A 25,592-nucleotide genomic window follows, 5' to 3' on the forward strand; every position below is an offset into this window, starting at 1 on the left:
TCCAACAACTTGTGGTGCCTGAACACATCTAACCCAATTGCATAGGGCTAAAATGGCTTCAGTCCACCCCGTCGTGTGTCTCACCCCGGGCTGCTGTAGGCTCAGCTGGGCAGTGTCTGGAGTCTTATCTTCGGCATGCCCAAGTTCTTCACAGGTATTTAAAGACCATTTGCATATTTACATACCTTTGTTAACTGTTTACCAGGCTTTGTTTTTTTTCTGGTTCCAGTACCCCTATAGCCCCCACTCTGCCTATTCCTTACATGTGCATTTTACATTTACTGCCATAGTGTGGAAATGCATTTCATGAAAAGGAATATAAAGTAGGGTTGGCAAAAGAAAAAATGCTGCCATGTGTTGTTTAAAGAGCCTGCAAAGGCCTTGTCTTGACACTAAGGGGTTGATTGCGATTCGAGAAACCAATCCGTAAGACGATTCGTATTCGTAGCCGTTCCCGTACGAATCGTACAAATCGACTCGGGTAGTACAATCCAAAGGAAAAGAATACGTACGAATGTGTGCGAACCATACGAAAAGCAAGGGAGAATCCGTACGAAACGGACCCTCACGGTGAACCATACGAATCGTAAACTAGCTGTACGCCCCAACAAGTACGAACCGGACCGGGAAACGAGAACGCGATTCGGACAGAAAACATCTTATGAGCAATTCGTACGGAGAGCCACACACTCTGCAATCATGGGGGTACAAACTGTACCCCGATGCTCTGTACCTCTACGCACCGTACCCCGATGCACCGTACACCTATGCACCGTATACTCATGCACCGTACACCCATTCACCGTACCCCGATGCACCGTACCCCTGCGCACCGCACCACTACACACCGTACCCCTACTTACGCACCGTACCCGGGGGGGTCCGTGTCGCACGCGGTTTGAGTCGAAATCTGCTTTTACGGACATTTTAAACTCCCGTAGAAAAAGAGTCGTACGGAGTGTTGTCGCAACGAATCGTACTTGCTGGTTCATGAAAAGCTGCTTCCATCCGTAAGGATGTCCCGTACTGCGTGTTCCAAATGCGATTTGTAGGTATTTTTAAGTCATATGTTCTTTCGTACGATTCGTACAGAGATCTGCTATGGGTTCGGGTCGTACTCCTTCGTACGTACGGGGATGTTGAAGGTGTACTATTCATACGGGAAAAATGCTCCGTGTGGCGATTCATAGGGGATTTTACCGAATCGGAATCGACCCCTAAATAGGGTGATACATAAAAAATTATATATTCATTTGTAATGTGACTTTTCTCTCTGTGTTCTCTTTAGTTATCAGTCATGGTTAATTCGGGCAGCCCTAGAACATAATTAAAAGTGCTTTTTATTTATATTTGCTATTCAAAGTATGCACAGATAAGTGCTGAAAATACAGCTTTCGGTGACTGCTCATTTTTGCATCATCTGGGACATCAAAATAATGAGATGGCAACCCTAATCATAAGACTAGAAGTTTGTTGCAGGACCAGCACATTATTTATTTCCTCCACCCTTGATCCCCGATTATTGCCATAATAGCCATAGTTTAACTTATATCTGAAACCCTACGCCGCCTTCAATAACATGCTGATTTACTTCAAATGTCTGGGAATGCACCTGCATTCAGACAACTCCCACCTCATTATCGCCCTACACTTTTATGCTCGCCCTACACTTTTATGCTCACCCTGCACTCACATTGGATCACGATGCCTTCACACTGATCATCATGCACTCACACGATTCACCATCTCATCCTACAACTCACAGATGATCACTCTGCACTCACAATGAACTTTTGCCGTTCACCCTGTACCTCACCCTTCAATCACACAAGAACACTACTCACCCTGCACTCATTTGACACTTCACTCACTTGTCACCCTCACTGCTCAATCTGCAATCTCGCTCAAACAAGCCAATCACAAGCCACACAATCATGTGTCCCACTCTGCAGTTACATCCGCACCCAAATTCATTTGGCCACCACATTCACCCTGCAGTCACTCCTCTTACCCTACTCTCACACTGTTGCATCGCTCACCGTACACTCACATGAGCATTTCTGCCACCCACACAGCGCAGAGGGTTCATGTCTATGCTACAAAGAACATGTACCATGCAGATCACAGAACAGAGTGTGAGTAAACTATGAGTAGCTCTATAAAAAAATGAAATGTTTGTCAGAAAGCTTCTATAGAGAGATGATGTGCATTGGTGCATTACTGGTGAGTGGTAATGAGGGAATTCATGGAGAAGGAGGAAATGGGGGAGGGGCGCAAAAAAACCACTGTTTCATCGTGTGCGACCAGTGCTAGGGCCAGCCCTGGCAGGGAGTGTATGCACCCTGCCCCGAAGTTTGGGTCTGGTTGCGCCCCTGGTTGAGCTGCAGTAATACACAGACAACAACAAATGTGAGGAAAACTGGCGCTAACAGACAGGGCTGCATGTACAGAGGGCCTTCCGTATGCATCCAATCTCCCCCAGCAGAAGGTCCTGGGCTGCGCAAAACCAGGCGCGAGAATGTTCCTCCTGTGAAAGGTGTACTGAAGCACCCGCTCGCGAGTGGGCCATAAGGAGTGGGGATGCAGCACTGTGGACGCCGGCTGTGAAGCAGAGGCAAGTAAGGTAGGTACCAAATGTAAGACCAAAGCCTGGATGCCTGCTGGGGTAACTTGAGAGGTGTCGGAGGTGTCTACAGAGACACCACTGAGGGACGCCCTGTGTCCATAATATCTGGGCAGTAGCATAGGCATGAAGCTGAACAGCAGGGTTGATGCTTCATGTGGCGTGTGCGCTTTTGCTTTGACCCGGCTTGCAGGGCTTTGATCTGATCATGCTCCAGTGTATGGACATTGATGCAGAAATAGGAGGGAAAGGTGGCACCCCTCCCTAACAATGAGATCCTAAGCTTGGAGTGCACCAGTGAGGGATCTACCACTCCCAAACAGGACAGGCATGGCCGGGCAGTGCCATGGATAGTGCTACTAAACCACCAGCACAGGGGAAGGCTGACCTGATGGAAAACAATCTAAGCTGTCATTTGAATCCATGGGCTCAAACAAAGCTCTCAAAGGCTGATGAAGCAGCGCCCTCTCCCATGACTGAGCTCAAGGTGGAACCAGACCTTGGGATAAATTTGCTGGACATGACACATAAGTCTGGTAAAAATCAATTCCAAGATAGACATGCTCACAGACCATCTAGACCTCATGAAAGAGATATTGGATGGCACCACAAATGTATCAGCCATCTGGAATTATGGGTATAGGACGCTGAAGACAGCACTCTTGGACTAATAAGAAACTATTCCACATTGAAAAAGTACGGGAAATCATCAAAGCCAAAATGAAGACATGAAGGCCCGGAACTGCCACAACAACCTATGAATCCTGTGCTCCCGGAGATCATAAACATTGGGAAAATGGAAGATTACACTTATTTAATGCTCAAACAGATCTTCCAAAGCCCAATTCACCACAATATTCTCGATAGAAAGAGCCCATAGATTGCTGGGCACAGGCCCCCTACAGAGTCAGCAGCCAGCTATATCATACCTCTGAACTCAACTTTAAAGATTGGGACCTGATCCTCAAGTTGGTCACGAGTAAGAGAGAGCTAAAGCACTAAGGAAATACCTTTCCAAACTACAGGGCTGCCATTAAACATACCTCACAAAAGTCACAGAAAACTGAATGCAAATGGCATGATTTAAAACCTGTGGGCTGTTACGGGTCATATGCACATGGGGTAGCCATCATAGCAAGGAGGAGAGTGCTGTTACACCAAATAATAGTCATGCCCAGAAGGCAGTTACATAATCCTGCATGCTCAGCTCATTAGATGTACCCTGACGTTAGTGAATGTTTCCCCCACAACTGTGATGAGATGGTCTTCTAATCAAGACCTATACTCCAAATTCTTACAATTAGATATGCAAACGTACTGTGGGGAGGGGATTTCAATTATGTTCTAGGCCCAGTACTTCACAGATCAGGATGCTCTTGCTGCCCTAACCCACAATCAGCCAAACAGGTGCTTGACATCATGATCAATAGCGTGCTAGTGGACGTCTGGCACCATATCTATCCTGTGTGCGGAGGCACCTGCTATTCATCAGGCTGTCACAAATTGATTGGCTGGTCACCAAAGATTTATGCCCATGATGCAAACATATATCGTACCTATCAGAACACTTCCAAGTTCTGTTGGAATTCCAAATTCCAGGTCTGAACACTCCCATATTCACATAGAGACTACCATCTGAAGCTCTACAGGACCAGTGTTGTGTAGTTGCTAGGAATCCCCCCGTGCCTGCGCTTTTTGGATTACCTACACTGAGAGCCTGGTGTCCCGACCGCTTATAGACACCCTCACAGAATATGGCAGCCATTAGACCAGCTAGCACTAGAGCGCCACTACCACCCCCCATATCCTACAGTGGTGTAGGTAGTCTTTGACAACCACTGAACATAACAACCCTGATTCCTCAGTGATTGTGGAAAACAGTACAGTACATTTCGCTCACATACTCGTGCTTGCTTACTCTCAGAAAATACATAGGATGGCGATGAGGAAGTTTTAATAAGTACTTATTAATCCAGCCTTGTGTAAAAAATATTTGCTGCGACAAACAGGAGACAGAAGCATACAAGATTGCAAGTACCAATATAGTAAATAGTAGATACATTTCTACCATAGTGCTAATAAGATGAACATAAGCAGTTCAAATAAAAACAGTAGCATTTGCATATTACTAAAATGTGCGCCCTGAGTAATTTACCTAAATGTACCTAGCCTAGATCTGTATGTGTAGCATGTACATGCTTATCGCTATGTGTATCTGTAACAAAGAAACCCCCAGGGATGAACCTGCCCCCTCACTTGATGGTTGAGAATGAAGGAACCTGTCTCTGCTTCAAGGACGACAACCTACAAGGGATGTCAGACCGCTGCATGCGGAAGCATTCAGCATGCAGTACACCGTGTCAGCTTGGAAGGAATTCTCCTCTAATTTGTAGGAGGAAGTGACTGTCTTTTGTACGAAAGTGGTCACTCCAGGTTTTTTCTATAATATATATCTTATTTAAAAAATCATGGATGTGTATCTGGGGATCTTTGTATCCACGTCCTCTTCGGTCCGCTACGAGCGGAATCTGTATGCTCCGCTCCGTAGACTGAAGCAAGACGTTCGGCGTTGGCGCGATTTGCCTCTATCTCCTTTGGGCCGAGCGGCACTCTTTAAAATGATGTCGCTCCCCCGATTTCTTTACACCTTGCAAAATTTCTTCGACCCTGTTCCAGCTCGCTATTTCCGTGAAGTCGAGAGTCTACAGCGACAACTTATTTGGGACGGCCGTGCCCGTATTGCTTTGTCCAAACTCACGCTCTCCTGGTATGATGGGGGTATTGCGTTGCCGGATATTAGACGGTACTACTGGGCCTCACACCTGAGCGCCATCAACCATGCGACCTATGCGCCGGAGCCCGCTCCCGCCTTTGCTTTGGATAAACTATTATTGCCCGGTGGCAATTTTAATAGGGCTCTGTATTCAAAGGCACCCTTTCGGCTCCTTACGGGCCCGACGAAATGTGCAGTGCGGGCATGGAGAGATGCTACCGTGGCCACGGGCTGGGGTGGTAGGCTGACACGTAAGACGCCACTGTATGATTCGGAACGGTTGGGCAACCTGTGGAAGACGAAAGGGTTTGAGAAATGGGACATGATTGGGATCAGCACGGTGGAGGACCTGTGGGCGCGGGGCGCGGTCAAGTCTTTTGAGTCCTTGAAATTGGAATACCGGCTCGACGATAGAGAACACTTCCGATATATGCAGGTGAGACATGCCCTGTCCTCCGTCTTCCCACCTGGTACCGATATTCCGCAGTCCTCCCCCCTGGAAGACCGTGTTCTAGATGGCCATGTTCCGGATAGTACCATCTCCTTAATCTACAAAAAGCTTATCAACAATAGAGCTGACCAGCTCGAGAAGCTCAGGGCAGCCTGGACGGCTGACGGACTCGAATTAGATGACGAGGACTGGCAGTCAGCTGTATCTTCCCCTAAGGAGGTGGCTATTCCGGCACGGCTTCGCTTTGTCCAGTTGAAGATCCTCCACCGTGTGTATCTGACTGGGGTACGTCTGGTGCGAATGGGTTTGGTTTCGGACGGTCGATGTAGGCGTGGGTGTGGAATGGATGGTACCTTTCTTCATGTCCTTTGGGAATGCCCGATGATTGCAGCGTATTGGTCCAGGGTGCATGATGTTATGAGTCGTGTTACGGGGATCCCACTACTTCCCGAGGCACGTCGTTGTCTGTTGAATGTGTGGGAACCGTCTGATTGTAATGCTGCCCAGACACTTTGGGTTACCCTGGGCAACATGGTCGCGAAGAGAGATATCGCGCAGCTCTGGGGCTCCCCTAGATTACCATTGCTAAGTGCCTGGAAGGAGAACATGGACTGGTCTATGTTCCGAGAGAAGACTGTGTATGAGGCTCGAGGGCGCCCAGGGAAGTGGTCCAGAGTTTGGGCTCAGTGGAATGCCTATCGGGGAGACATTTGTTCCCCTCCGCTTGATTATGAGGTCCCTCTCCCCTCCTCTCCATGATTTACGTTCCTTTTCTAATTCTATCACACGTTCTGTTTTCCCGCACGTGCCGCCCCCCCCTTGCCAGCATCCCTTCTTTCACATCACTTCCCCCCCCCATGCCTCCAGCAACCCTTGCCACTATGATACCATGTGTTTGTGTGTTGGTGTTCTTTCAACAAAAACATAAAATTAAACCTTTCTTATCCTACTTGTATGATGATATGCTCTTACCTAAAATGTGGACTTGATAGACTGCTTCAGCAACGTACTGCCTCGGAATCTACTTTTCACTCTGCCTGTCTATGTCATAGCGGCCGGCCCTGCGGGGTTGTAGGCAGACGCTGTGTATTGTGCATTCGTAAATAAAGGTTTTATAAAAAAAAAAAAAAAAAATCATGGATGTTATGAAAACAATCACCAATGCTTTTCTAAACAAGTGCGATCATGCCCAGCTGGCTGTTGGCCAAGGACGAAAAAAGTGGAATAATTATGCCGTGCCTGGGGACATGTTTATGTACGTCAGGTACAGGGGTTCTGATAGAGTACTGAGAGCCTGGTCTTAAAGAGACAAGAACAAGCTCCTAGGTAAAAGGTCACCTGTTTGGAATTGTTATTGTTCTGTGGATGGGACAAATGTATGTAATAGGGGTGTATGTGACAGGACTAGCCTACAGGAAATGACACCAGATATTCAGGGAAGGCTTGAAAAGATATATAATAGAGTATTCTTCTCACAAGAAGGGTTCTGTCCAAAGCTCCTGCACACTATGGTTGGCCTACAAGATTGCTGTTATGGGTGGCTGCATTACTAAACACCCCAGCATTCCAAAATACATAAGTAGTTGACTAGATAGGCTACTGACAGATCAATGCTCTAGAAGAGAACCTACAAGTGTACAATGAATTGACACTTGCACAAATTCACTCCAAGCTAGATTAATTTTGCAAGACTTCAGATAGTGAACTTAAATTCCTGTGCAAGGAAGCCAGGGCCAGATCATATGAGGAGGGTGATAGGACAGGCAAAACTTTTGCTAAGTTAATTAGACGCCTATGGCCGAGCACAAGGATCCCTGCCCTTACCACATAAGCAGACAGGTTCAATGACTAAATAGCGAGGGCCAGAATATAGACTGGCCAAAATATCGATTTAAAAATATCGAGGGACCGAATATAGAATGCCTATCTACAAACAGGTAAGTACTAGAATATTAAGTACAAAATATTGAATGGTCAAATATAGTTAAATAAAATATCGATTTTTTTAAATGTATTAAAAATAATATAAAAGTAATTAAATAATAAACACAATTAAATAAAACATAGTTAAAATAATGTAAAAAAGCTTTAAATGTAAGAATAATAAATGTAATGTAAAAAATATTACTTTTTTAAACATATATATGTTCTTAATATTATAAGCAATTATTAATCTTAATTATAAAATATGTAAAACATTATTACAAATATATTTACATAAATATGTAAATAAACCTGGTACCTAAATATAATAATAAATAATAATTTAAATAATTAAAGAAATACTTCTTATGTTAATTAATAATTTACACTACATTAAATATAACAAAATTAAAAACATTACATAGCTAATGGAATAAAATTAGTATTCACACTCCAACAACAACAAAAGTAAAGAATTTGTTGGATAGTGATAGGGTAAAAATTACTATTCCCACTCCAGTGACTGCAACAGTAGGGAAAGCGTTGGATAGTGTAGGAGTAAAAATAACTATTCCCACTCCAGAGAGTGCAACAGAAGGGAAAGCGTTGGATAGCGGGAGGGTAAAAATTACTATTCCCACTCCAGAGAGTGCAGCAGTAGAGAAAGAGTTGGATAGCGTAGGGGTAAAAATTACTATTCCCACTCCAGTGAGTGCAACAGTAGGTAAAGCTTTGAATACCGTAGGTGTAAAATGTACTATTCGCACTACAGAGAGTGCGACAGTATGGAAAACGTTGGATAGCGGGAGGGTAAAAATTACTATTCCCACTCCAGAGAGTGCAACAGTAGGGAAAGCTTTGGATAGCATAGGGGTAAAAATTACCATTCCCACTCCAAAGAGTGTAACAGTAGGGTAAGCGTTGGATAGAGTAGGGGTAAAAATAACTATTCGCACTCCAAAGAGTGCAAGAGTAGGGAAAACGTTGGCTAGCGGGAGTGTAAAAGTTACTATTCCCACTCCAGAGAGTGCAACAGTAGAGAAATAGTTGGATAGCGTACAGGTAAAAATTACTATTCCCTCTCCAGTGAGTGAAACATAAGGGAAAGCTTTGAATACCGTAGGGGTAAATTTTACTATTCCCACTCCAGAGAGTGCAACAGTAGGGAAAACATTGGATAGCGGGAGGGTAAAAATTACTATTCCCACTCCAGAGAGTGCAACAGTAGGGAAAGCTTTGGATAGCGTAGGGGTAAAAATTACTATTCACACTCCAGTGAGTGCAACAGTAGGGAAAGCTTTGGATAGCGTAGGGGTAATATTTACTATTCCCACTCCAGAGAGTGCAACAGTAGGGAAAACGTTGGATAGCCGGAGGGTAAAAATTACTATTCCCACTCCAGAGAGTGCAACAGTAGGGAAAGCTTTGGATAGCATAGGGGTAATATTTACTATTCCCACTCCAGAGAGTGCAACAGTTGGGAAAACGTTGGATAGCCGGAGGGTAAAAATTACTATTCCCACTCCAGTGAGTGCAACAGTAGGGAAAGCGTTGGATAGCGTAGGGCTAAAATGTACTATTCCCACTCCAGAGAGTGCAACAGTAGGGAAAGTGTTGGATAGCGTAGGGGTAAAAATTACTATTCCCACTCCAGTGAGTGCAACAGTGGGTAAAGTGTTAGATAGCGTAGGGGTAAAAATTACTATTCCCACTCCAGAGAGTGCAACAGTATGGAAAGTAATGATTTAATATTTAAATAAGAATAAATTATCAATACCAATTAAAAAATAATTAAAATTAATTACCAATCACAAAATATTTTATTATTTATAAATACCAATAAATATTTAATAAAACATAATTACCTATTAATAATTAATTAACAACCAATTGATTTTCAATACCAAAAATGTAATAAGTAATGAAAAAAATGACCAATTAATAATTAATTAACAATACATTATTTCTCAATACACAAAAATATTTTCAATAATTCTTTAATTACAATTAAATTACTTCCCACCCTATTCCCCTCTAACCCACAACACACTACAAATAATACAATACAACATAATTACCAATTAAACAATTAATTAAAATTAATAACCAATTCATAAAAAAGAATTCGCAAATAATAATTAATTAACAATCAATTAATTATCAATACATATAAATAAAAATAAATATTTACTTAATTACAATTAAATTACTTCCCATCCTATTCCCCTATAAACCCATAACCCGCTACAGAACTTAAACGCAAAATTAAATTAAAAATAATTAATAAATCATAAAAATTAATATTTAATTTACTATAATTAAATTACTTCCCACCCTATTCCCCTATAAACCCACAACCCGCTACGGAATTAAATTACGCAAAAATTACATAACATAAAATGCATTACTTTAAAAAATGTAAACATACATTACAAAACTAATATATCATTTTAACACATACTACCATACATAACACTAATTTGTTTTTTGATTTTATGATAAACGATATTTCCAAATTCGATTTTATGGAAAACTATATTTCTAAATTCGATATTATGGAAATCAATATTTCTTAACTCAAATTCGATTTTCTATACAACTATATTTTGGGAATTCGATATTCTGGCCTCGCTGTATTTTTGATTCGATATTCTGTACAGTCGATATTTCAAATTCAATATTTTGGGTGTTTACCAGGCTGACAAACCTATGCTAGAGGTTAAGGACATCCTGGAGGAATTCTGTAGACATTATGCAGAATTATACAGCTCTCCAACCAATCCCCTGGACTCTGACAATGTTGACTCTAGCCTGGCTAGAAGAGGCTCACAGAAAAATCTAAGCACCCCAATCACAACTAAAGGACTGATTCAGGTTATGAACATGCTTACCTAGCAGCAAAGCATCTAGCCCAGATCTGCTCACGGTCCAGTTCTACAACAAATATGTTCAAATACTAGCCTCACATTTACTGTACATGTATGATGTATGTATTCATAAACTAGGCCAAGTCTAAAATCTACTTCTCCCCGACAGAAGTTACCCTTAAATGTGACTCAGAATATCCCCTCTGGTGGCAGGACTCCTCAGTGAAATACCTGGGCATCTGGGTTACCAGGGCCGTCAAATTAGTTCTACAGGAAAATTAAGAAATTATAATGTTCCACATCGAGACTCAAATAGATTGATGGATCAAATACCCACTTTCACTGGCAGGCAAATTGAGTTTGGCCAATATGGTAGTTCAGGTCAAACTGCTATACTTGTTTACTAATATTTCCATACCGCTAACCAAAACCAGAGGTCCTTTTACCGGCCCCATCAAACCTTTGATGAACAATTCAACAGTACTGATGACCTGTAACACCAAAGTTAGTGAACAATTAGTCAAACGACACCTGGTGATGCTGGGAGACCTCTATCCAAAAGACATTTTCATATCAGTAAAAAAAAAAAAACAGGAGCCGAAAGAGACCACACACCACTGGACATAATTTTATACTTGCATGTGCATACAGCTTGCAAAGCTGCTTGCGAACAGTCCGCCTCCCCCACTTGGCATTAGCTCCACTAGAAAAGATGCTCACTGCACCAACACAGAAAAAGGTGGTTCCTAGATTTTACAGGGAGATGCAAGATAGCAGGCTAATGTGCGAGGCTCCAACCAGACATACATGGTCAATGAATGTCACAGTCAATACGCAATGGGAGTTTTGCTTCAAATTAACAGGGACACTTTCACCCAACCTTAGGCTGTGCTTAATCCACTTCAAATTCTTCCATAAAATCTATTAAACACCTGCCTCTTTCCACTGAATGGGCTAAATGTCTTACTCGAATTGCACTGGATATGTCTCGGTGCGTGCTGACTTTATTCATGTATCGGGTAAAGGTGCCTACAAGGGATTTATTTGAAAGGTATTAAGATACAACTTACTAATTACTCACTGGACATCTAATCATTGCATCAGAAGACTAATTTCAAGCACTGCGGTCAATATTATTTAAAAAGAAGAAATCAATGCAACCGGGTGTACCTCTCAAGTCATTATATTTTAATCATAAGATGGTTTCTATAGGGGTTCAAAATGAAAAAAAATCCTTCAACAATCTTGATAACAGCTGCCAGGGGCAAAATCAACGCAGCTGGGCCTATCTCAAAGTGCTTCTCATTGATGGTCCTGGTGCAGTGAGGATCCTGACTGGTCACTCAAGGTCGGTGTTTGGTGCAGGGCATCCGGTACCCCAGGGGTTGTTACGGCATGGCTTTGGTTGGTTCTGGTGTCTTCACACTCGTGGGGCGACAGATCTGACCTTTCAGAGCAGGAGTACCTTCTCCTGGTCGTCTGCCGTGTCTGCCGGGCCGGAGAGCTGCAAGGCAGTAGACCAGACTCTGCTTGTCGGTGCTTGCAGACTGCAGGGGTAGCTCCTCTACTCGAAAGGGGACTTTCAGTGTTTGTTGAAGTGATGGCAGGCTCCCCTAGGCTTTGGTTGTTCTCCAGCTCATAGGACGAGTCACTATGTTGTGTCTGTCGAGAGAGGGCTGAGGAAGGGAGAGTTTAGTGCCATAGTCCAATGTTCTACAGTGTTCTCACCATGCAGTGACTATTCTTTGTCCTTCTTCTGTTAATCCATCGAATCTGAGTTCTTGGGTTTGGGGTGCAACCTAAATACTCAATTTAGAGGCATTATTGGGAGTGACAGGTATTAGCTAAGGGCTACCTACCTTAAGGGTGTCTACGCTGTCTATAGGACCACTTTCGTGGGAAGCGGGCATAACTCTAATTCCGTTCAAAACAACAGGGAGGAATCTGAAAAGTGTGGTTCACATCAGCTGACCCACCCTTGGGGTGGTGCTGGCTGAATGTGGACACACCTCAATCTAATTAATTGTTCTACCTGTCTTACCGCCAAAAAGTGGGGTCAGAACAAGGGAGTGGCAACTGCAGGCCTTTGAAGCTTCTCGCCTTGGAATGCCCATCCTGCTTGGAGGAGTTGTGAACACCCCCAACCAGAGCAGGCTTTGTTCCTGTCTTCCGAAAGCAGGAGTAAGAGCGAGAGGAATTAGAACACCAGGCAGGGGCCGGCGTGATAATGAAGTAGCTGATTAATTAGTGGCTGAATCAACCATTTCAGAGCGGGGGTGCTGCAATCAGTGTCACATCACTGATGCCACAGGGATTGTGAAAAATGTAAGCATCAGACAAACAAGTGTAGTAAATGAGCCACACCCATTCAGCAGGGAAGTGGTATGTAGTTAGTGGTGCATTTTTGGAGCACGCTGTTGTAATTATATCACTAAAGCAGGGTGTGGTAACATACTATCATTTACATTGAAATTGCCCCTATATTTACACAGACAAGTCGTTTTACGGATAAACCTACACAGAGCACAAATGATAATTTGTAGAAATTGGGTTTTCAGTGAATGTTTATCATTTGCACATCACCAAGTGGTGCTGTGATAAAATATTTGTTTCCATAACACTTCAGCATTACAAAAGAAAGTGAATTATTTGTGCTTTCCTAAGTTCTTATATATTTTGAAATCTGTGCAGTTCAGGTTTTTTCTGTTAGAAAAAAATTAACACACTTTCTTTTCAACACTCAGAAAAATTGTCATGCAGTTCACATTGCAAAATGCTATCACCTTGCAGTCACAGAAAGAAAAGTAACAACAATTTGTTCAATTAATAAGCAGAAATTTGTGACAAAACTGTAAAGACATCTTTAGTATTCATTCACCTTCTGAACTCCAGCATGGTTCGTTTGGGGGTGCAGTAGCAACACCAGCCCCTACTATGCACCCCATCCCCCACCCCCATCTTCTTTCAGCGCCCATGGATGAGTTAATTTTAGGTAGCAGGTAGTACGCTCTGTACTGCATCCTTATAATCTGCAGCCCCGCCCTCTCACCTCAGGGCAAAGGTTGCTGGTGGTCTGCGCATGTGTGTCCTTGCAGCTGCTGCTTATAACGTCACCGGAGTCGAGCTCGAGCAGCACGGCCTTGACAGAGGTGGTTCCCAAATCTATTCCTAGCACCAGGGGTAAAGTACCGGCGTCCATACTCCCAACCACAGGATACCTCTATGTCAGATAATCTACTGCGGGGTGACCGGGGTCCAAAGGGCGGGACAGGCACATGATCCAGAAGAGAGGAGGGCGAGTCCTCTCCGGAGCCACCTGTGGTAGAAAGAGAAGAGGGACATATTTAACAGAATTCCAGTGGCTCCGCGCAGCCGTTCAAAATAACAAGAACCTCTGTAATACTAACCTTTAAAACGATGTTCCTGCATCGCCTCAAGGTGTCACATTTTCTAACCTAATCAGGTATGCAAAAACATGTTTCATTGTATTTCCTCTCCGCCATAGACTTCGCCACGCCCTTGCTAGCACATGTAGCCAATCGGGAGTATTTTTGCGGCCAATAGGCTTGTACATCATGCTAGACAGGCTCAGCTTCCGGCGGAATGCGAAATTCTGCCTGGATCTTTAGCTGCAGCTTGTCCGGATGGCACCGTAGTAGGGAACGTTTAGTGTCCTACCTGGGACAGCTTCTACGGCTGTCCAAGTCGGTCAGACAGGTAGGTATCCGTCCTCCCGCCTCAACTCGAACATTTTGAGTGCATGCAAACTTTTTTGAATACACTTGTGCACGCGGCAGTCCTTTCTGACTCGTGTGAACGTGGAAACCAGACTCCTCATGGTCCCGTTTACTTGGCTGTCCAATTAGAGGTGGGCGAGCCAACAAATTAACGGGGAGAGTCGAACGAGCCAAGGGTCTGGTTTGGCTAAACGAGCCCATGCACGAACCTCAAAATTCGTGAAACAAACCCTTTGTTAAAATATGAGGATAAAATCTCTTCGAAATTCCCAAAATGTACTTCTTTAACATGCCATACCACATCGGAGTGGATCACTGCATTTAGAAGCATTTATTAAAACTGATAGTCCTTAACAAGAACCTAGAAACAATTTTGCCCCCTTGCCGTGAAGACAACTTCAATAGTGATCTAAAAGGCATTTCAGTTGCCATGTATAGTCTTCCCCAGCCTGGGTACCCACTACACACTGAGCTTAGCAAAACACGTTTTTAATTGCGTGTGTCTAACTGCGAATTCAACATTCGAACCCAAGCTTTAATTGCATTCTGCTCGAACACTGACGTCACAGCTCTACCAATGTAATTAGAAATCTCACTTGCTTTTGGTTCTTTTTTCTTTAGCAAGAAGATAAATGGCTAAAACAGTAACATGACATCCCAAAGATTCAAACAAAGATGCTATAACCACAATATGGTCGAATAGAACTTCAATGAAACGGAGGGGGGAGATGATAAAGAAAAAAGCAAGTGAGAAATCTGATACAATGCGTCTCATTACCACATGGTGGTGAAAAAAATAAAGAATATTCTAAGAAAAAAATTGAATATTTTACAATTGGACCCAACAGTGGCTCAACTAATGAGTAAACACCCTAATGTAACCTTAAGAAGAGCAAGAAATTTGAAGGACCAATGAGTCCACAGCCATTTCCAGAAGAAACGCAGTAAATCAATTGATTGGCTGAAACAAAAAGGTTTTTTCAAATGTAATAACAGCAGAGTGTGCAAAATTGCCAAAAATGTAAAAGAAACCAAATTGGCAAGTAAGAACATTTGGAAAATCAATCATTTCATAACCTGCAGAAGCCAATTTGGGGTGTAAATAATTAAATGCCTGTGTGCCCTCAAATACGTTGGAAATACCACTTGCGAGCTAAAAAAAAACATCCTAGAACACGTGAGAGCAGCAGTGAACAAGGATCGCAGTAACGCTGTGGCCATAGGAACTACACCATGGAGGAGACTGGAAAAAGTTGAAGTTTTATGCAATTGAGATTGGAACGCCATGAAAGAGGTGGCGACAGAGAACGTAAGCTCTGGCAAAGGTAGTGTTGACACATCGTGGATCTACGTACCCTTACACCATATGAAAGAATCAAAATGAAGAACTTTACACGCATCTGTAAATTGCTGAAATAAATTTCCACTTTGTGTTTTCCGAAGTAATATTAAGAACAAGACTGGACATTTAGAATTATTACAGTAAACACGAGCACCTTGAAACTAAGACAGGAGTAAGAAATACGCAGGAGCGCATAATGAACTCTATGAACTGATATAACAATTGTGTAACCAGCATAAGCACAATGACACCCTATACATACTTTATACAATCATTGTTGCATGCTAAGCAATGGGGTCAATAACTCTTAAATGTGTATACCCACTAGTGGGTTGAAATGATTCAATCTTTAATCTGACTATAATGAATAGTATAATCGCTATAGTAACAATCACCTCTAGTAATAAGCCATTAGAAGTTTCCCGTCATATACGGTAATGGTTAATCCCTAGTCGTTGATCTTCAAATGAAATTAGTGAACTTCACAAAAAATTAGATTGCATTATTTGCTGGTCACTTTCAAAAATTGGACAACATGAGTCTGTGGGGAAATTATGTCCTACAAAGGAGATAAATTGTGCATGTAAAACCTGCAAGATTGACTGGATATGATATGCAGCTGACTTCAGTTTACATACATATGTTTAAATACATTATGAATGTTCTCTCCTGGTGAAACCAATTTACACATATTTCGCACATTGCTCTTTGCTCCCCCCACTTGTATATAAATAATTTTAACGGGCACATGTAGCACTACATCTCCCATAAAGACATGCGGCAAAAACAGGAAGTGATGTCAAAACACGTAAAAATGTATTTAATTGGTTTCGTAATGCCTCCCAAACACCAGTGAGCAAGGTCACTGTGAGACCGAAACATATTGGGGCACCATTTGATTCTGGCCTGTATGGATTTTACAGAAAGGAAATAAAAGAACTATGAGTAATTTGTGAGTGCGACCCACCTTTCTGTAAAGAAGTTTTTGGAATAATCACACAGCGTGACTGACGCATCAGGACCGCATCGCCCGAGAAACGCCATAAAGCGATCCGCTGAGGATATGTGTTTAATTAGGGCCCCAAGTCAAAGGGAAATCCCTGGAGTACACTAATGAACCTCACCCACCCGTGTAGACATGCATTTACAAAAACACGGGGAAGGACCTGTAGTTCACTGTATTCTAGGGAATATATAATAATTTCCACAAAGAAATAAAATCGTTCACAATCTAATTTTATTAAAAAAAACATATCTGAGCAATTAAAATACAAGACAATTAAAATCAAAGAGAATTCCTTGAAAAATCACAAACACTCAAAACCAATGCTTTTCAGACACAATTAAAAAATACACAAAATCAATACTTTTCAGACACAATTAAAAAATATACAAAACCAATGGAGACATGTGTGTAACATTTCAGCAGTTCATAGACAGTAAACATGGAACAAAAATTACACCATAAAGAACCCCTAGTATTGCTATGGCTCCTGGATATCTCTGCCACTCTATATCAATAGATCCACAGGCCTATATAGTTTTAGCTTCTGTAAACATTAGTAACAATATTGCATGTCCATCCAGTGTTTACCAGGCCCTGATTGGATTCTCTATAACAGAAAACATGCGTCGACGCGTTTCGGTGCAGTACATTTGATTCTGTGGCACCTTCTTCAGGACTTCTTTTGTTGGGGTTTCAAAGAGCGGTTATTTGCACCTTTTCTGTAGATATATAGGAAGAAAGGTACGGAGTCATTTATCGTACAGGATACTGACCGTTCTACATTCAGTATATTATAATTATCCGTCTCCTAAGTGGATACTTGTTGATTTCCCTCTATAGCTTATGCAGTTCAGATTTCAGTCATGCATGTACTAGCCTATTTCCTGACTCCTAGATATTTGTTCAATGATGTCACTATTTATTGTATCTAGTACAGTATTCAAGCATGCACAAATCTACTTATCGGGTGACTTATTGTTACTCATGCTGTATATGCATTTAGTACATTATATTGCTCAATTTCACAGTGTTTTTGTTCACATATACCCCCATGTTCCCTCCGAGTCTATTTCAATGTGGAAAGTACTGAAGCATGGGGTGGTGGCCCACTTTGGTGAAGGTACGGTGTCTAAATCAATGATCTCACCCTCGTAGTACTAAATAAGGTTCATTCTCGCCCCTACTCTCTGTGGAAGACAATCCAGAATGGGGTCTGCGTAGCGCTGCAATATGATTCTGCAAACTTTTGTGACTACGTCCTGGGGAACAATATCGGAGTGTTAGCGGACATTGTTATTAGTTCATGATTTTAAAATTTCAGCTTAGGTCTACGTTGGTGAGCAAATGTTTTATTTTCTGGTTACCTCTCTCCTTGTACAGGAGCTCCTTGTATTGGGATGTCTTTCTTTCGTCTTTTCGATCTACTGGACAATTTTGATTGTGTATCTATATGGACAAAACACATGATATTTGCTCTAACTCTATCCCTCTTTCTTTTTTTTTTTGAAAACCTTTATTTTCGTAAACATAGTACACAGCGTCTGCCTACAACCACTGCGGGCCGGCCGCTATGACAACATACAAACATTCCGGGGTACCTTGCGCTGCAACAGATGAAAGATAAGAACTCTACGATGGATTTGCAAGGAGCCACAGGAAAAGGATAAAGAGGGTTTCATTTTATGTTTTTGACGAATCGTCCTAAAGTCAGACAGGGTAGCTGAGTGGGCGAGCCACATGAAGGATATCCACAAGTACTACGTCGTTAACAAAATATTGGCGTGAATCATTTACAATAAGGATACACAAGCACAGAAATAGATGTCGCCCCAATTAGCGCCCGCCCAATCAATATATCACATAGGAGTTACAATCTAGCTTGTCTACGGTATGATAGGATATGGAAGGGTTCATTATATAGCAACAATAAAGGATCTAACGACATGTAAGAAGGACACTTATTACATGGGAAAAGTCGTGACAGGATATGCGCCCTCAAACGATAGTGGAAAAAGGAAGGAAAAGCAAGTTCTGTAAGCATACAATGACTATGTAGTAAAATCGATATCTTGATAATGGAATCAATAAACCATGTGATAAAGACATAGACGCAAACCACAAAGAAACGTCCCGTGAAGAACCAAACCCAACCTCCCGTCTGACCCAAGATATATAGGAAGAAGAGAGAAATAAGAATAAAGATAAAGAGAAGGCCATAGAAACAAAAAGAGAAAGGAATAAAGACCCACCCCCCCACCCTGCACGTCGAAGAGGCTACGGCCCACCCCCCCCTACTAACGTGCCTGTCGCCCCAAGAGTACCCACATAAGGGAAAAGACGGGGGAAAGACAACCCCCGGAGAAGAAGGAAGAGCGGAGGAGGGCCAGATAAAACAAACAAGCAATCAATGGATTCGCCCTCGGCCGCCCCTCCCCCGACCCCAACCCGACACCGCACCAACGTTCACCTCCCCAGCTGTCCAATGTAATCACCAGCATTGTCCGCAGTAGAACAAAGTAAAGAAAGAGAAAACATCTTCAACCTTGTCCCTGTCGTTCCAGCCAGTCAATTAAGTCCAGTCGAGCAGCAGCCATCTTAGACGTAACCGAGCCAAACACCATCCACAGTGGTCTATCCAACGTGAAGCCAAACCGGGCAGAACTACCCAGTAACGGTGGAAACACAGCAGCAATACCTGAGAGTTGACCGGCCAGGATCATAGCGACAACCCCATAATGAGACAAAGGGACCCACCGAGGGGCCACAAAGTAGATCCAAAGCATGGTGTCCAAAAAGAAACCTCCAGCCGACGGATAGGATCCAGAGTCCCGCAACTCGTCCCATCCTGACTGGGTAGCGCGGCGGCCACTATCCCCGGGGGCGTCCAGTGCTGTCACATACGTCTGGGTAGACTGGCAGCCACCTTCGAGCACAGGATGGGGCAAGGCGCACAGAGCATGATGAGCAGCGTCGCCAAGCGGGAGCCCAGCAGGCGATATAGTATCCAGTCGGCCCTCTAGGACCTGGGCATTTAAACGCATAGCAGCTCGCAGGTTATTCAGAGCGCCCAGAACCGCAGCAATCCCAAGAGGTTCCTCTGTAGAAGTGTCATGCACCCGGAGGGCGCCGCCATATTGCCGTCTTCGCATATGTCCACCGGTGCCCATCGCAATAACAATATTAGATCCACGAGGTACTGGAGCCGCGGGGTTGGCAACCGCAATCTGTCCCTGGCCACCAAGATCCAGCCACAATGTAGCATGCACCTTAATGAGCTCTCTGATCAGTCCTCCGGGGTCGGCAGTCCCAAAATATTAAGCGCTCGGTGAAAGATGGCACCCACCGTAGCGCTAAAGAACAATAAGGCTCCCAGTGCCAGCCACAAGTTAACAAAGCGCCGGCAACAATTGCAGGCAGTGAGTGTAGAGGTGCGCAGGGCCGGGCGGTACACTGTAGCAAGGAAGGAATTGCAACAGTAACTCGCCAGTCACCGGTCTCTCCGCTGCAAGCATCCGCAGTTGCCGAGTTCTGGGGCAGCCGTCTCCGGGAACAAAGACCCGGTCGCCCACGCTCCACGCTGGAACGAAAGTAGGGACGTATCGCCAGTTCTGCCGCAGGATATACAGCGGGGAGCACACCATCGGAATCAGGATCGCCACCCGGTTCCGAAACGCCGACGCGTTACCAGGATGGATGTCAGGATCAGCGGCGTTTCGGAAAGAAAGCGGGCGGGTCGGCGGAGCCGAGGAGTCAGGCGGCCATCATGGTTGCAGGCTAGGCTCCTCCTCCCTATCCCTCTTTCTAAATAAGATCTAATAGTGGATTTATATCTCGTGAGTATCTTACCTTATAGCATTTTAAAACTTTCCTTGAACGGGCATAGGGTAACTCGATTCTTCCCCAGAACTGGATGTGTTCTATTCAAGTGAAATAAGTACAAAAATATATATTTTAGTACTTGCCCTGTGGAGTTGTTAAACTGTTCATTAGGTACTGTTGAGGATAGGGTTAGTTCGCTGTCTATATTCTATCCCCCTATGTTTATACATGGCATTTAAATTTATTGATTAAGAGCCCATATAGTTCTTTAGCACAGATACCTTTAACTCTATACACATATGTGTCATTTGCTATGTTAGGTACTATCTGCATAATGCAACACTACCCCATGTGGTTGGTATGAAGTAACCTCCCTATTTTAAATGATATAAGGGATGCTGAAAAATATATAGTCACTGCGTCCGTCATTGGCTGAGTTCCTCCCCGCTTTCTAACTTTTTAGCCTCTGTTGTACTATGGGCTTGTTTTTTATCACCTTAATGCTGGACCTCACTCCCTTGGATCGCTATGTCCCATAGTATGTTTTATCAAAGTGCAAACGGCTAACGTTAGCTCTGGCAAGCTCTGGCAATACCCCCATGTGCTTGGTATGAAGTTACCTCCCTATTTTAAATGGTATAAGGGATGCTGTCAAATATATAGACACTGCGTCCGTCATAAGCTAAGTCCCTCCCCGCTTTTTAACTTTTTAGCCTCTGATTAACTATGATGAACTATGAGCTGGTTGTCTATCGCCTTAACGCTGGACCTCACTCCCTTGGATCGCTATGTCCCATAGTTCCCCGTGGTCTACGATGTCTCTTACCTTCGTCTCGACGGAGCCGCGTCTCTGCCTCGTTCACTCACTCTCTAGAGTGTTGAATGAATGTGCCTCTACTTTTATGTATTACTGGGCTGTTTAATTGATTACACCTGGCTAATCAGTGGATGTCTAAGGGGCGTCTCGTGGGGAAATGTAGGCGCCATCTTGGAACGGTGCATCTATGCCTTTGTTTATATCGAGTTTGATCTTTTCTATGTCCCGCCGGCCTTAAAGCGTCATTCGTTATGATATTCCACTTGTTATTTTATGGATAACCCCAAAAGACCCAATGTTAGAAATCTTCATGAATTTTTTATTTTGAGAAAAAACATAATTGGCTTGCTGTTCATTCGGTCGGTATTAAGGCGGTGTGTCATGGATAGCCGTGGCGCCATCTTGGGACAGTGTAAATACAACATCGTATTCATCAACTACGGTATTGTCTTAATCATATGGGCATTAACACTCATTATGCCTGATTCTTCATACATATGAACGAAACCTTAATGTGAATTATTTTTTAAAGATTGTCACGCGTTTTTTGTTGTAGCGGTATGGCCAGCCTTGCAATCAGCAGCAATAATCATACAAAACACTTAAACTGGGTACTATGTGCACTAGCCCCGAGTGCATAGGCATCTTTACATATTGGCTCTGCCCTCAGGGTGCAGGTGGTAACAAAGTATCGTAGCTGCCGAGTGGCTCACTACATCCCTCAACCTTTAATAAAGCAAAATATATAAATAGACAAGCATACAAAAAGAAATACACTGGATATGTCTTCATCATGATGTAGTCATTAAGATAAGTCCCTCAGCTTCTTGCTGGGTCGAGGGTTCGTTCTAAGGTGAATCGGATGGCCTCGCTGAGATACTTGACTGTCACTGCTCACCATCGCCTCTTCAGACAACTGTGGTACGAACCCGAAAGACCCTTCACTCCTGTGGCTTTTGTTCTTTCCCCCTCTGGGACCTTCGGGATAGTCCTCCCAGATTGTGTCATTGGGCTCACACATTATTTCTTCTTCTTTGACAGGACCCACCCCTCCCCCCACCCGGGAGTTTCTTGAACCATGATGCATTTTTTGGATACTTCCCCCTCTTTTTGCAATGATCAGAGTCCCCTGCACCCTCATTACCTCTCTTGGCTTTTTCACAAAGGAGTTCTATACTTGCAGCTGGGTTGATGATCTTCGATAATGACTTTGTCCCCCACACACAGTTCATGCTCCCAGGAGCCTCATTTCCGGCTGACCCTCTCGTGTTTTCTGCTTTGAGCGGCGGTCGCATCCAGAACAGTAGGCTCCCGTTGTAGGCTTACCAGTACCCGATCTGTAACCGGTCTTTTCATGAGATCACCTGGTGCACACCATGTTGAGCTATGGGGAGTCTGCCTGTAGGCTCTCAGAAACTATTCTAAACAATATTCTAGTTTTAGATCTACTCCAATCCTCAGGGCCTTATTGAGAGTTCTCATGAATCTCTCCACCTCCTCATTGGCTTGGGGACAGAGCTGAGTTATTCTTCGGTGTTTGATGTTGAGATGGCTGAGATATTCCTGACCCGTAAATGTCAGTTTGTATCTCGCCTGGAAACCCCAATTGGGATCATATTTTTTCTAGAGCTGGTTTCACACTCTCAAAAGCTTTAGATCTGATCAATTCCACAGCAGAAAACATGGTGTTGCTGTCCATGAGTACTAGATTGACTCAGTTGTCTGAAGAGCTCCCAAAGTCTATGCTCACAGAATTCCAGGGCTTGGTTTAGGGATCCTCAGTAATGGTAGACGTGATGAGTGGTTCAGTACTCATAATGAGAATTGAATGGCAGTTCTTCACCTTATCCTCCGTCAGCCGGTCCATCCCTGGGAACCACACCTTTCTTCGGAGACAAGCCTTGGTCTGTGCCTGCTGGTTCGCATCCAGAGTCTTGACTTTCACTCAGTTCATCTCGTCACACCCATAGCTGAGTTCCTGTTTCACTCTCCCGTTCCGTGAGACCACTAAGCCCCTCCAAGAAATTCTTCCAGTGGTGCTCCTTTAGTGCCTCCTTAGCCTTTTGAATGCAACTGTCTGACTTTGTGACCTCACTGATTTCCTCAAGAGATATCATTCAAGGGCAAGCCATGTCAGTGATAATTCGCACAAACCCTTCCATCCATGATCATTTTCCTGCTGTGATTGGGGATCCACTGCTATTACGTGGCGTGATAAGTAGTCAGCGGGATTATTTACCCCTGAACGGTACACCACTTCTAACTAATACTACTGTAACTGGACAGCCCATCTCTTGATTCTCGGTGGTCAGTTCCTAGCTGTGCCTCCGAATAACGGTAACACGGGTTTGTAATCTGAGACTATTTGAAACGTTTGCCCACAAAGGTACAGGTGGAAGTGCTTACACGCAAACAGAATGGCCATAGCTTCTCTTTAGATTTGTGCAAATGTGGTTTCCACTACAGTGAGTGTGTGGCTCGCGTATGCAATTGGTACCCATTCTTCTACCTCGTTCAATTGTAGCAGACCTAAGTCCTCAGCTGTATGGCAGCCTGTCAGCATTCATGTACTCTCTTGGGTTATATAAAACTTTGTCTGGGTTTTGACCTCTCCACGGGTGATTTCCATGACTATTACTCCTTGCAGTGTGATGGGAACAGTCCCCCCATATATGTATATCTTCCCCCTTGTTGACATCAGCTCGGGTCTCGGATATACTTGAAGAACTGCTCGGAATCAAGGACATTTACTGATGACCCATGTCATTGAGCGCATTGATTGTTACACCTCCTACATCTACCTGGCACATGGGAGTTGGTCTTCTTTTCTGATTATGACGGCCTGTGAATGAGATTGTAAATACATCTTCCTCTTCTTCCATTTGACTAATGCGACTCTGCGCAGACTACTTCTGATCCCTCCAACGAGATTTGTTTTACCTGACTGTACCTTTTGCCATTTGCACCATCATTCTATATCGGGTTTGCTCTTCAGCACACTTTCACAAAATGGTTTTGGCACCTACATTCCAGACACCTCTTGTCCTGCGTGGGGCATCCTCTCGCTGGATGATTGGGCAACCAGGAATTACTGCACATCTTCCAGCCTATTTTGGCACCAGTGGCATCTTGTGATCTCCCAGGCTACTTTCGAAGCTCCTCTATGTGTTCTGCTTTGACTTTTACTATACCGGGTGGGGGTGGGACAGGGCGGAGCCTATTTTGCCTGGTCTGGTGTCTACCAGTTCATGAGACCTTTTTAAAATTAGGATTTTGTCTAATGAAATGCCTTGCTGTCGTAGAAACATTTTCTGGAGATTAGAGGATCAGTATCTTTGAATGAGTTGCACCCTGAACTCCACTGGTTTGTCTATCCTGTGCCCTTGCTTGCCAACTTGCATAGCCCTGCAAAGAACATATCCACAGATTCCTTCTCGTGCTGCAGCGTAAAATGTTCATAATCAGGATTGAATTGAGGGTCAAAGTGTTTTTTCCAAGCTTGTACCCCTGCTTCAAAACCATCTTCTGTACCTATATTTGGTAAACATATAAACAACTTGTAAAGTTCTTCGCCACTCATGTTAAGCATCATGGATTTTTTTAACCGATACTTCCGTTTCATGCATAGCACGAAAATAGTACTTTAACCAACCAATCTACTTTCTCCACCTCTGGGCAGTCATTGCAGGATCTTCTAGCTAGCTGAATGGGGGGTTGGGGAGAGGCTATGTAACAGGGGAATGCTAGTAGCGTTCAGGCGTTGGAGCTACTGTTGCACTCTTCGCTCCTGTCGACATTGCTGCGTCACCAATGAGGTATTCTTGGTGACATTCGTCATGTAGCGAAACGCTGTATCCATGTAATCTGCTTGAGCTGCCCAGTCTTAGTGTTTTACCTGTATCATCTGTGTCACGGGCAACCACCATCCTGCTGGTGGTGCACACCCACCTGGGATGACTTCACTTTATTTATATACTAGCAGCCCGTCCCGACCTTGTCCGGGAGCAACAGGCTTCCCGCCCGCCCCGAAACTGTCCAGCAGCCTGGGCCCCCGCTTGGCCCGTCCCCCGCCTTCCCCGACCCCCGCTTGCCCCGACATGGGTCCCCTTACCTCAGCCGCCGCTCCTCCAGCCTGTCCGCTGCTCGCACAGCCGCTGGCCTGTCCGCTGCTCCTCACGTCACTGCTCCTCCCCCGCGCCATGTCCACCGCTCCTCGTCGCACTCCTGGACACTG

At 43.9% G+C, this 25,592-nt stretch overlaps 1 protein-coding gene across 2 annotated transcripts in view; it reads right to left on the bottom strand.

Annotated features, from left to right (window-relative positions):
- Positions 1-14,156, bottom strand: part of SHPK (sedoheptulokinase) — a 205,029-nt gene extending 190,873 nt beyond the window's left edge. Inside the window, exons 1-2 of one of the 2 annotated variants that reach the window (XM_086955021.1) lie at positions 14,045-14,156; positions 13,687-13,953 (exon numbers count right to left, since the gene is read on the bottom strand). In XM_086955021.1, coding sequence (XP_086811147.1) covers positions 13,687-13,836 — 150 coding nt within the window. In that variant the 5' untranslated portion in view covers positions 13,837-13,953; positions 14,045-14,156. The remainder of the gene's footprint in view (positions 1-13,686; positions 13,954-14,044) is intronic. The other variant, XM_086955020.1, reaches the window with a different exon arrangement.
- Between the last annotated feature and the right edge of the window lie 11,436 nt (positions 14,157-25,592).

Source organism: Lissotriton vulgaris, chromosome 2_1 (assembly GCF_964263255.1).
Source record: "Lissotriton vulgaris chromosome 2_1, aLisVul1.2, whole genome shotgun sequence".
Classification (NCBI taxonomy): domain Eukaryota; kingdom Metazoa; phylum Chordata; class Amphibia; order Caudata; family Salamandridae; genus Lissotriton; species Lissotriton vulgaris.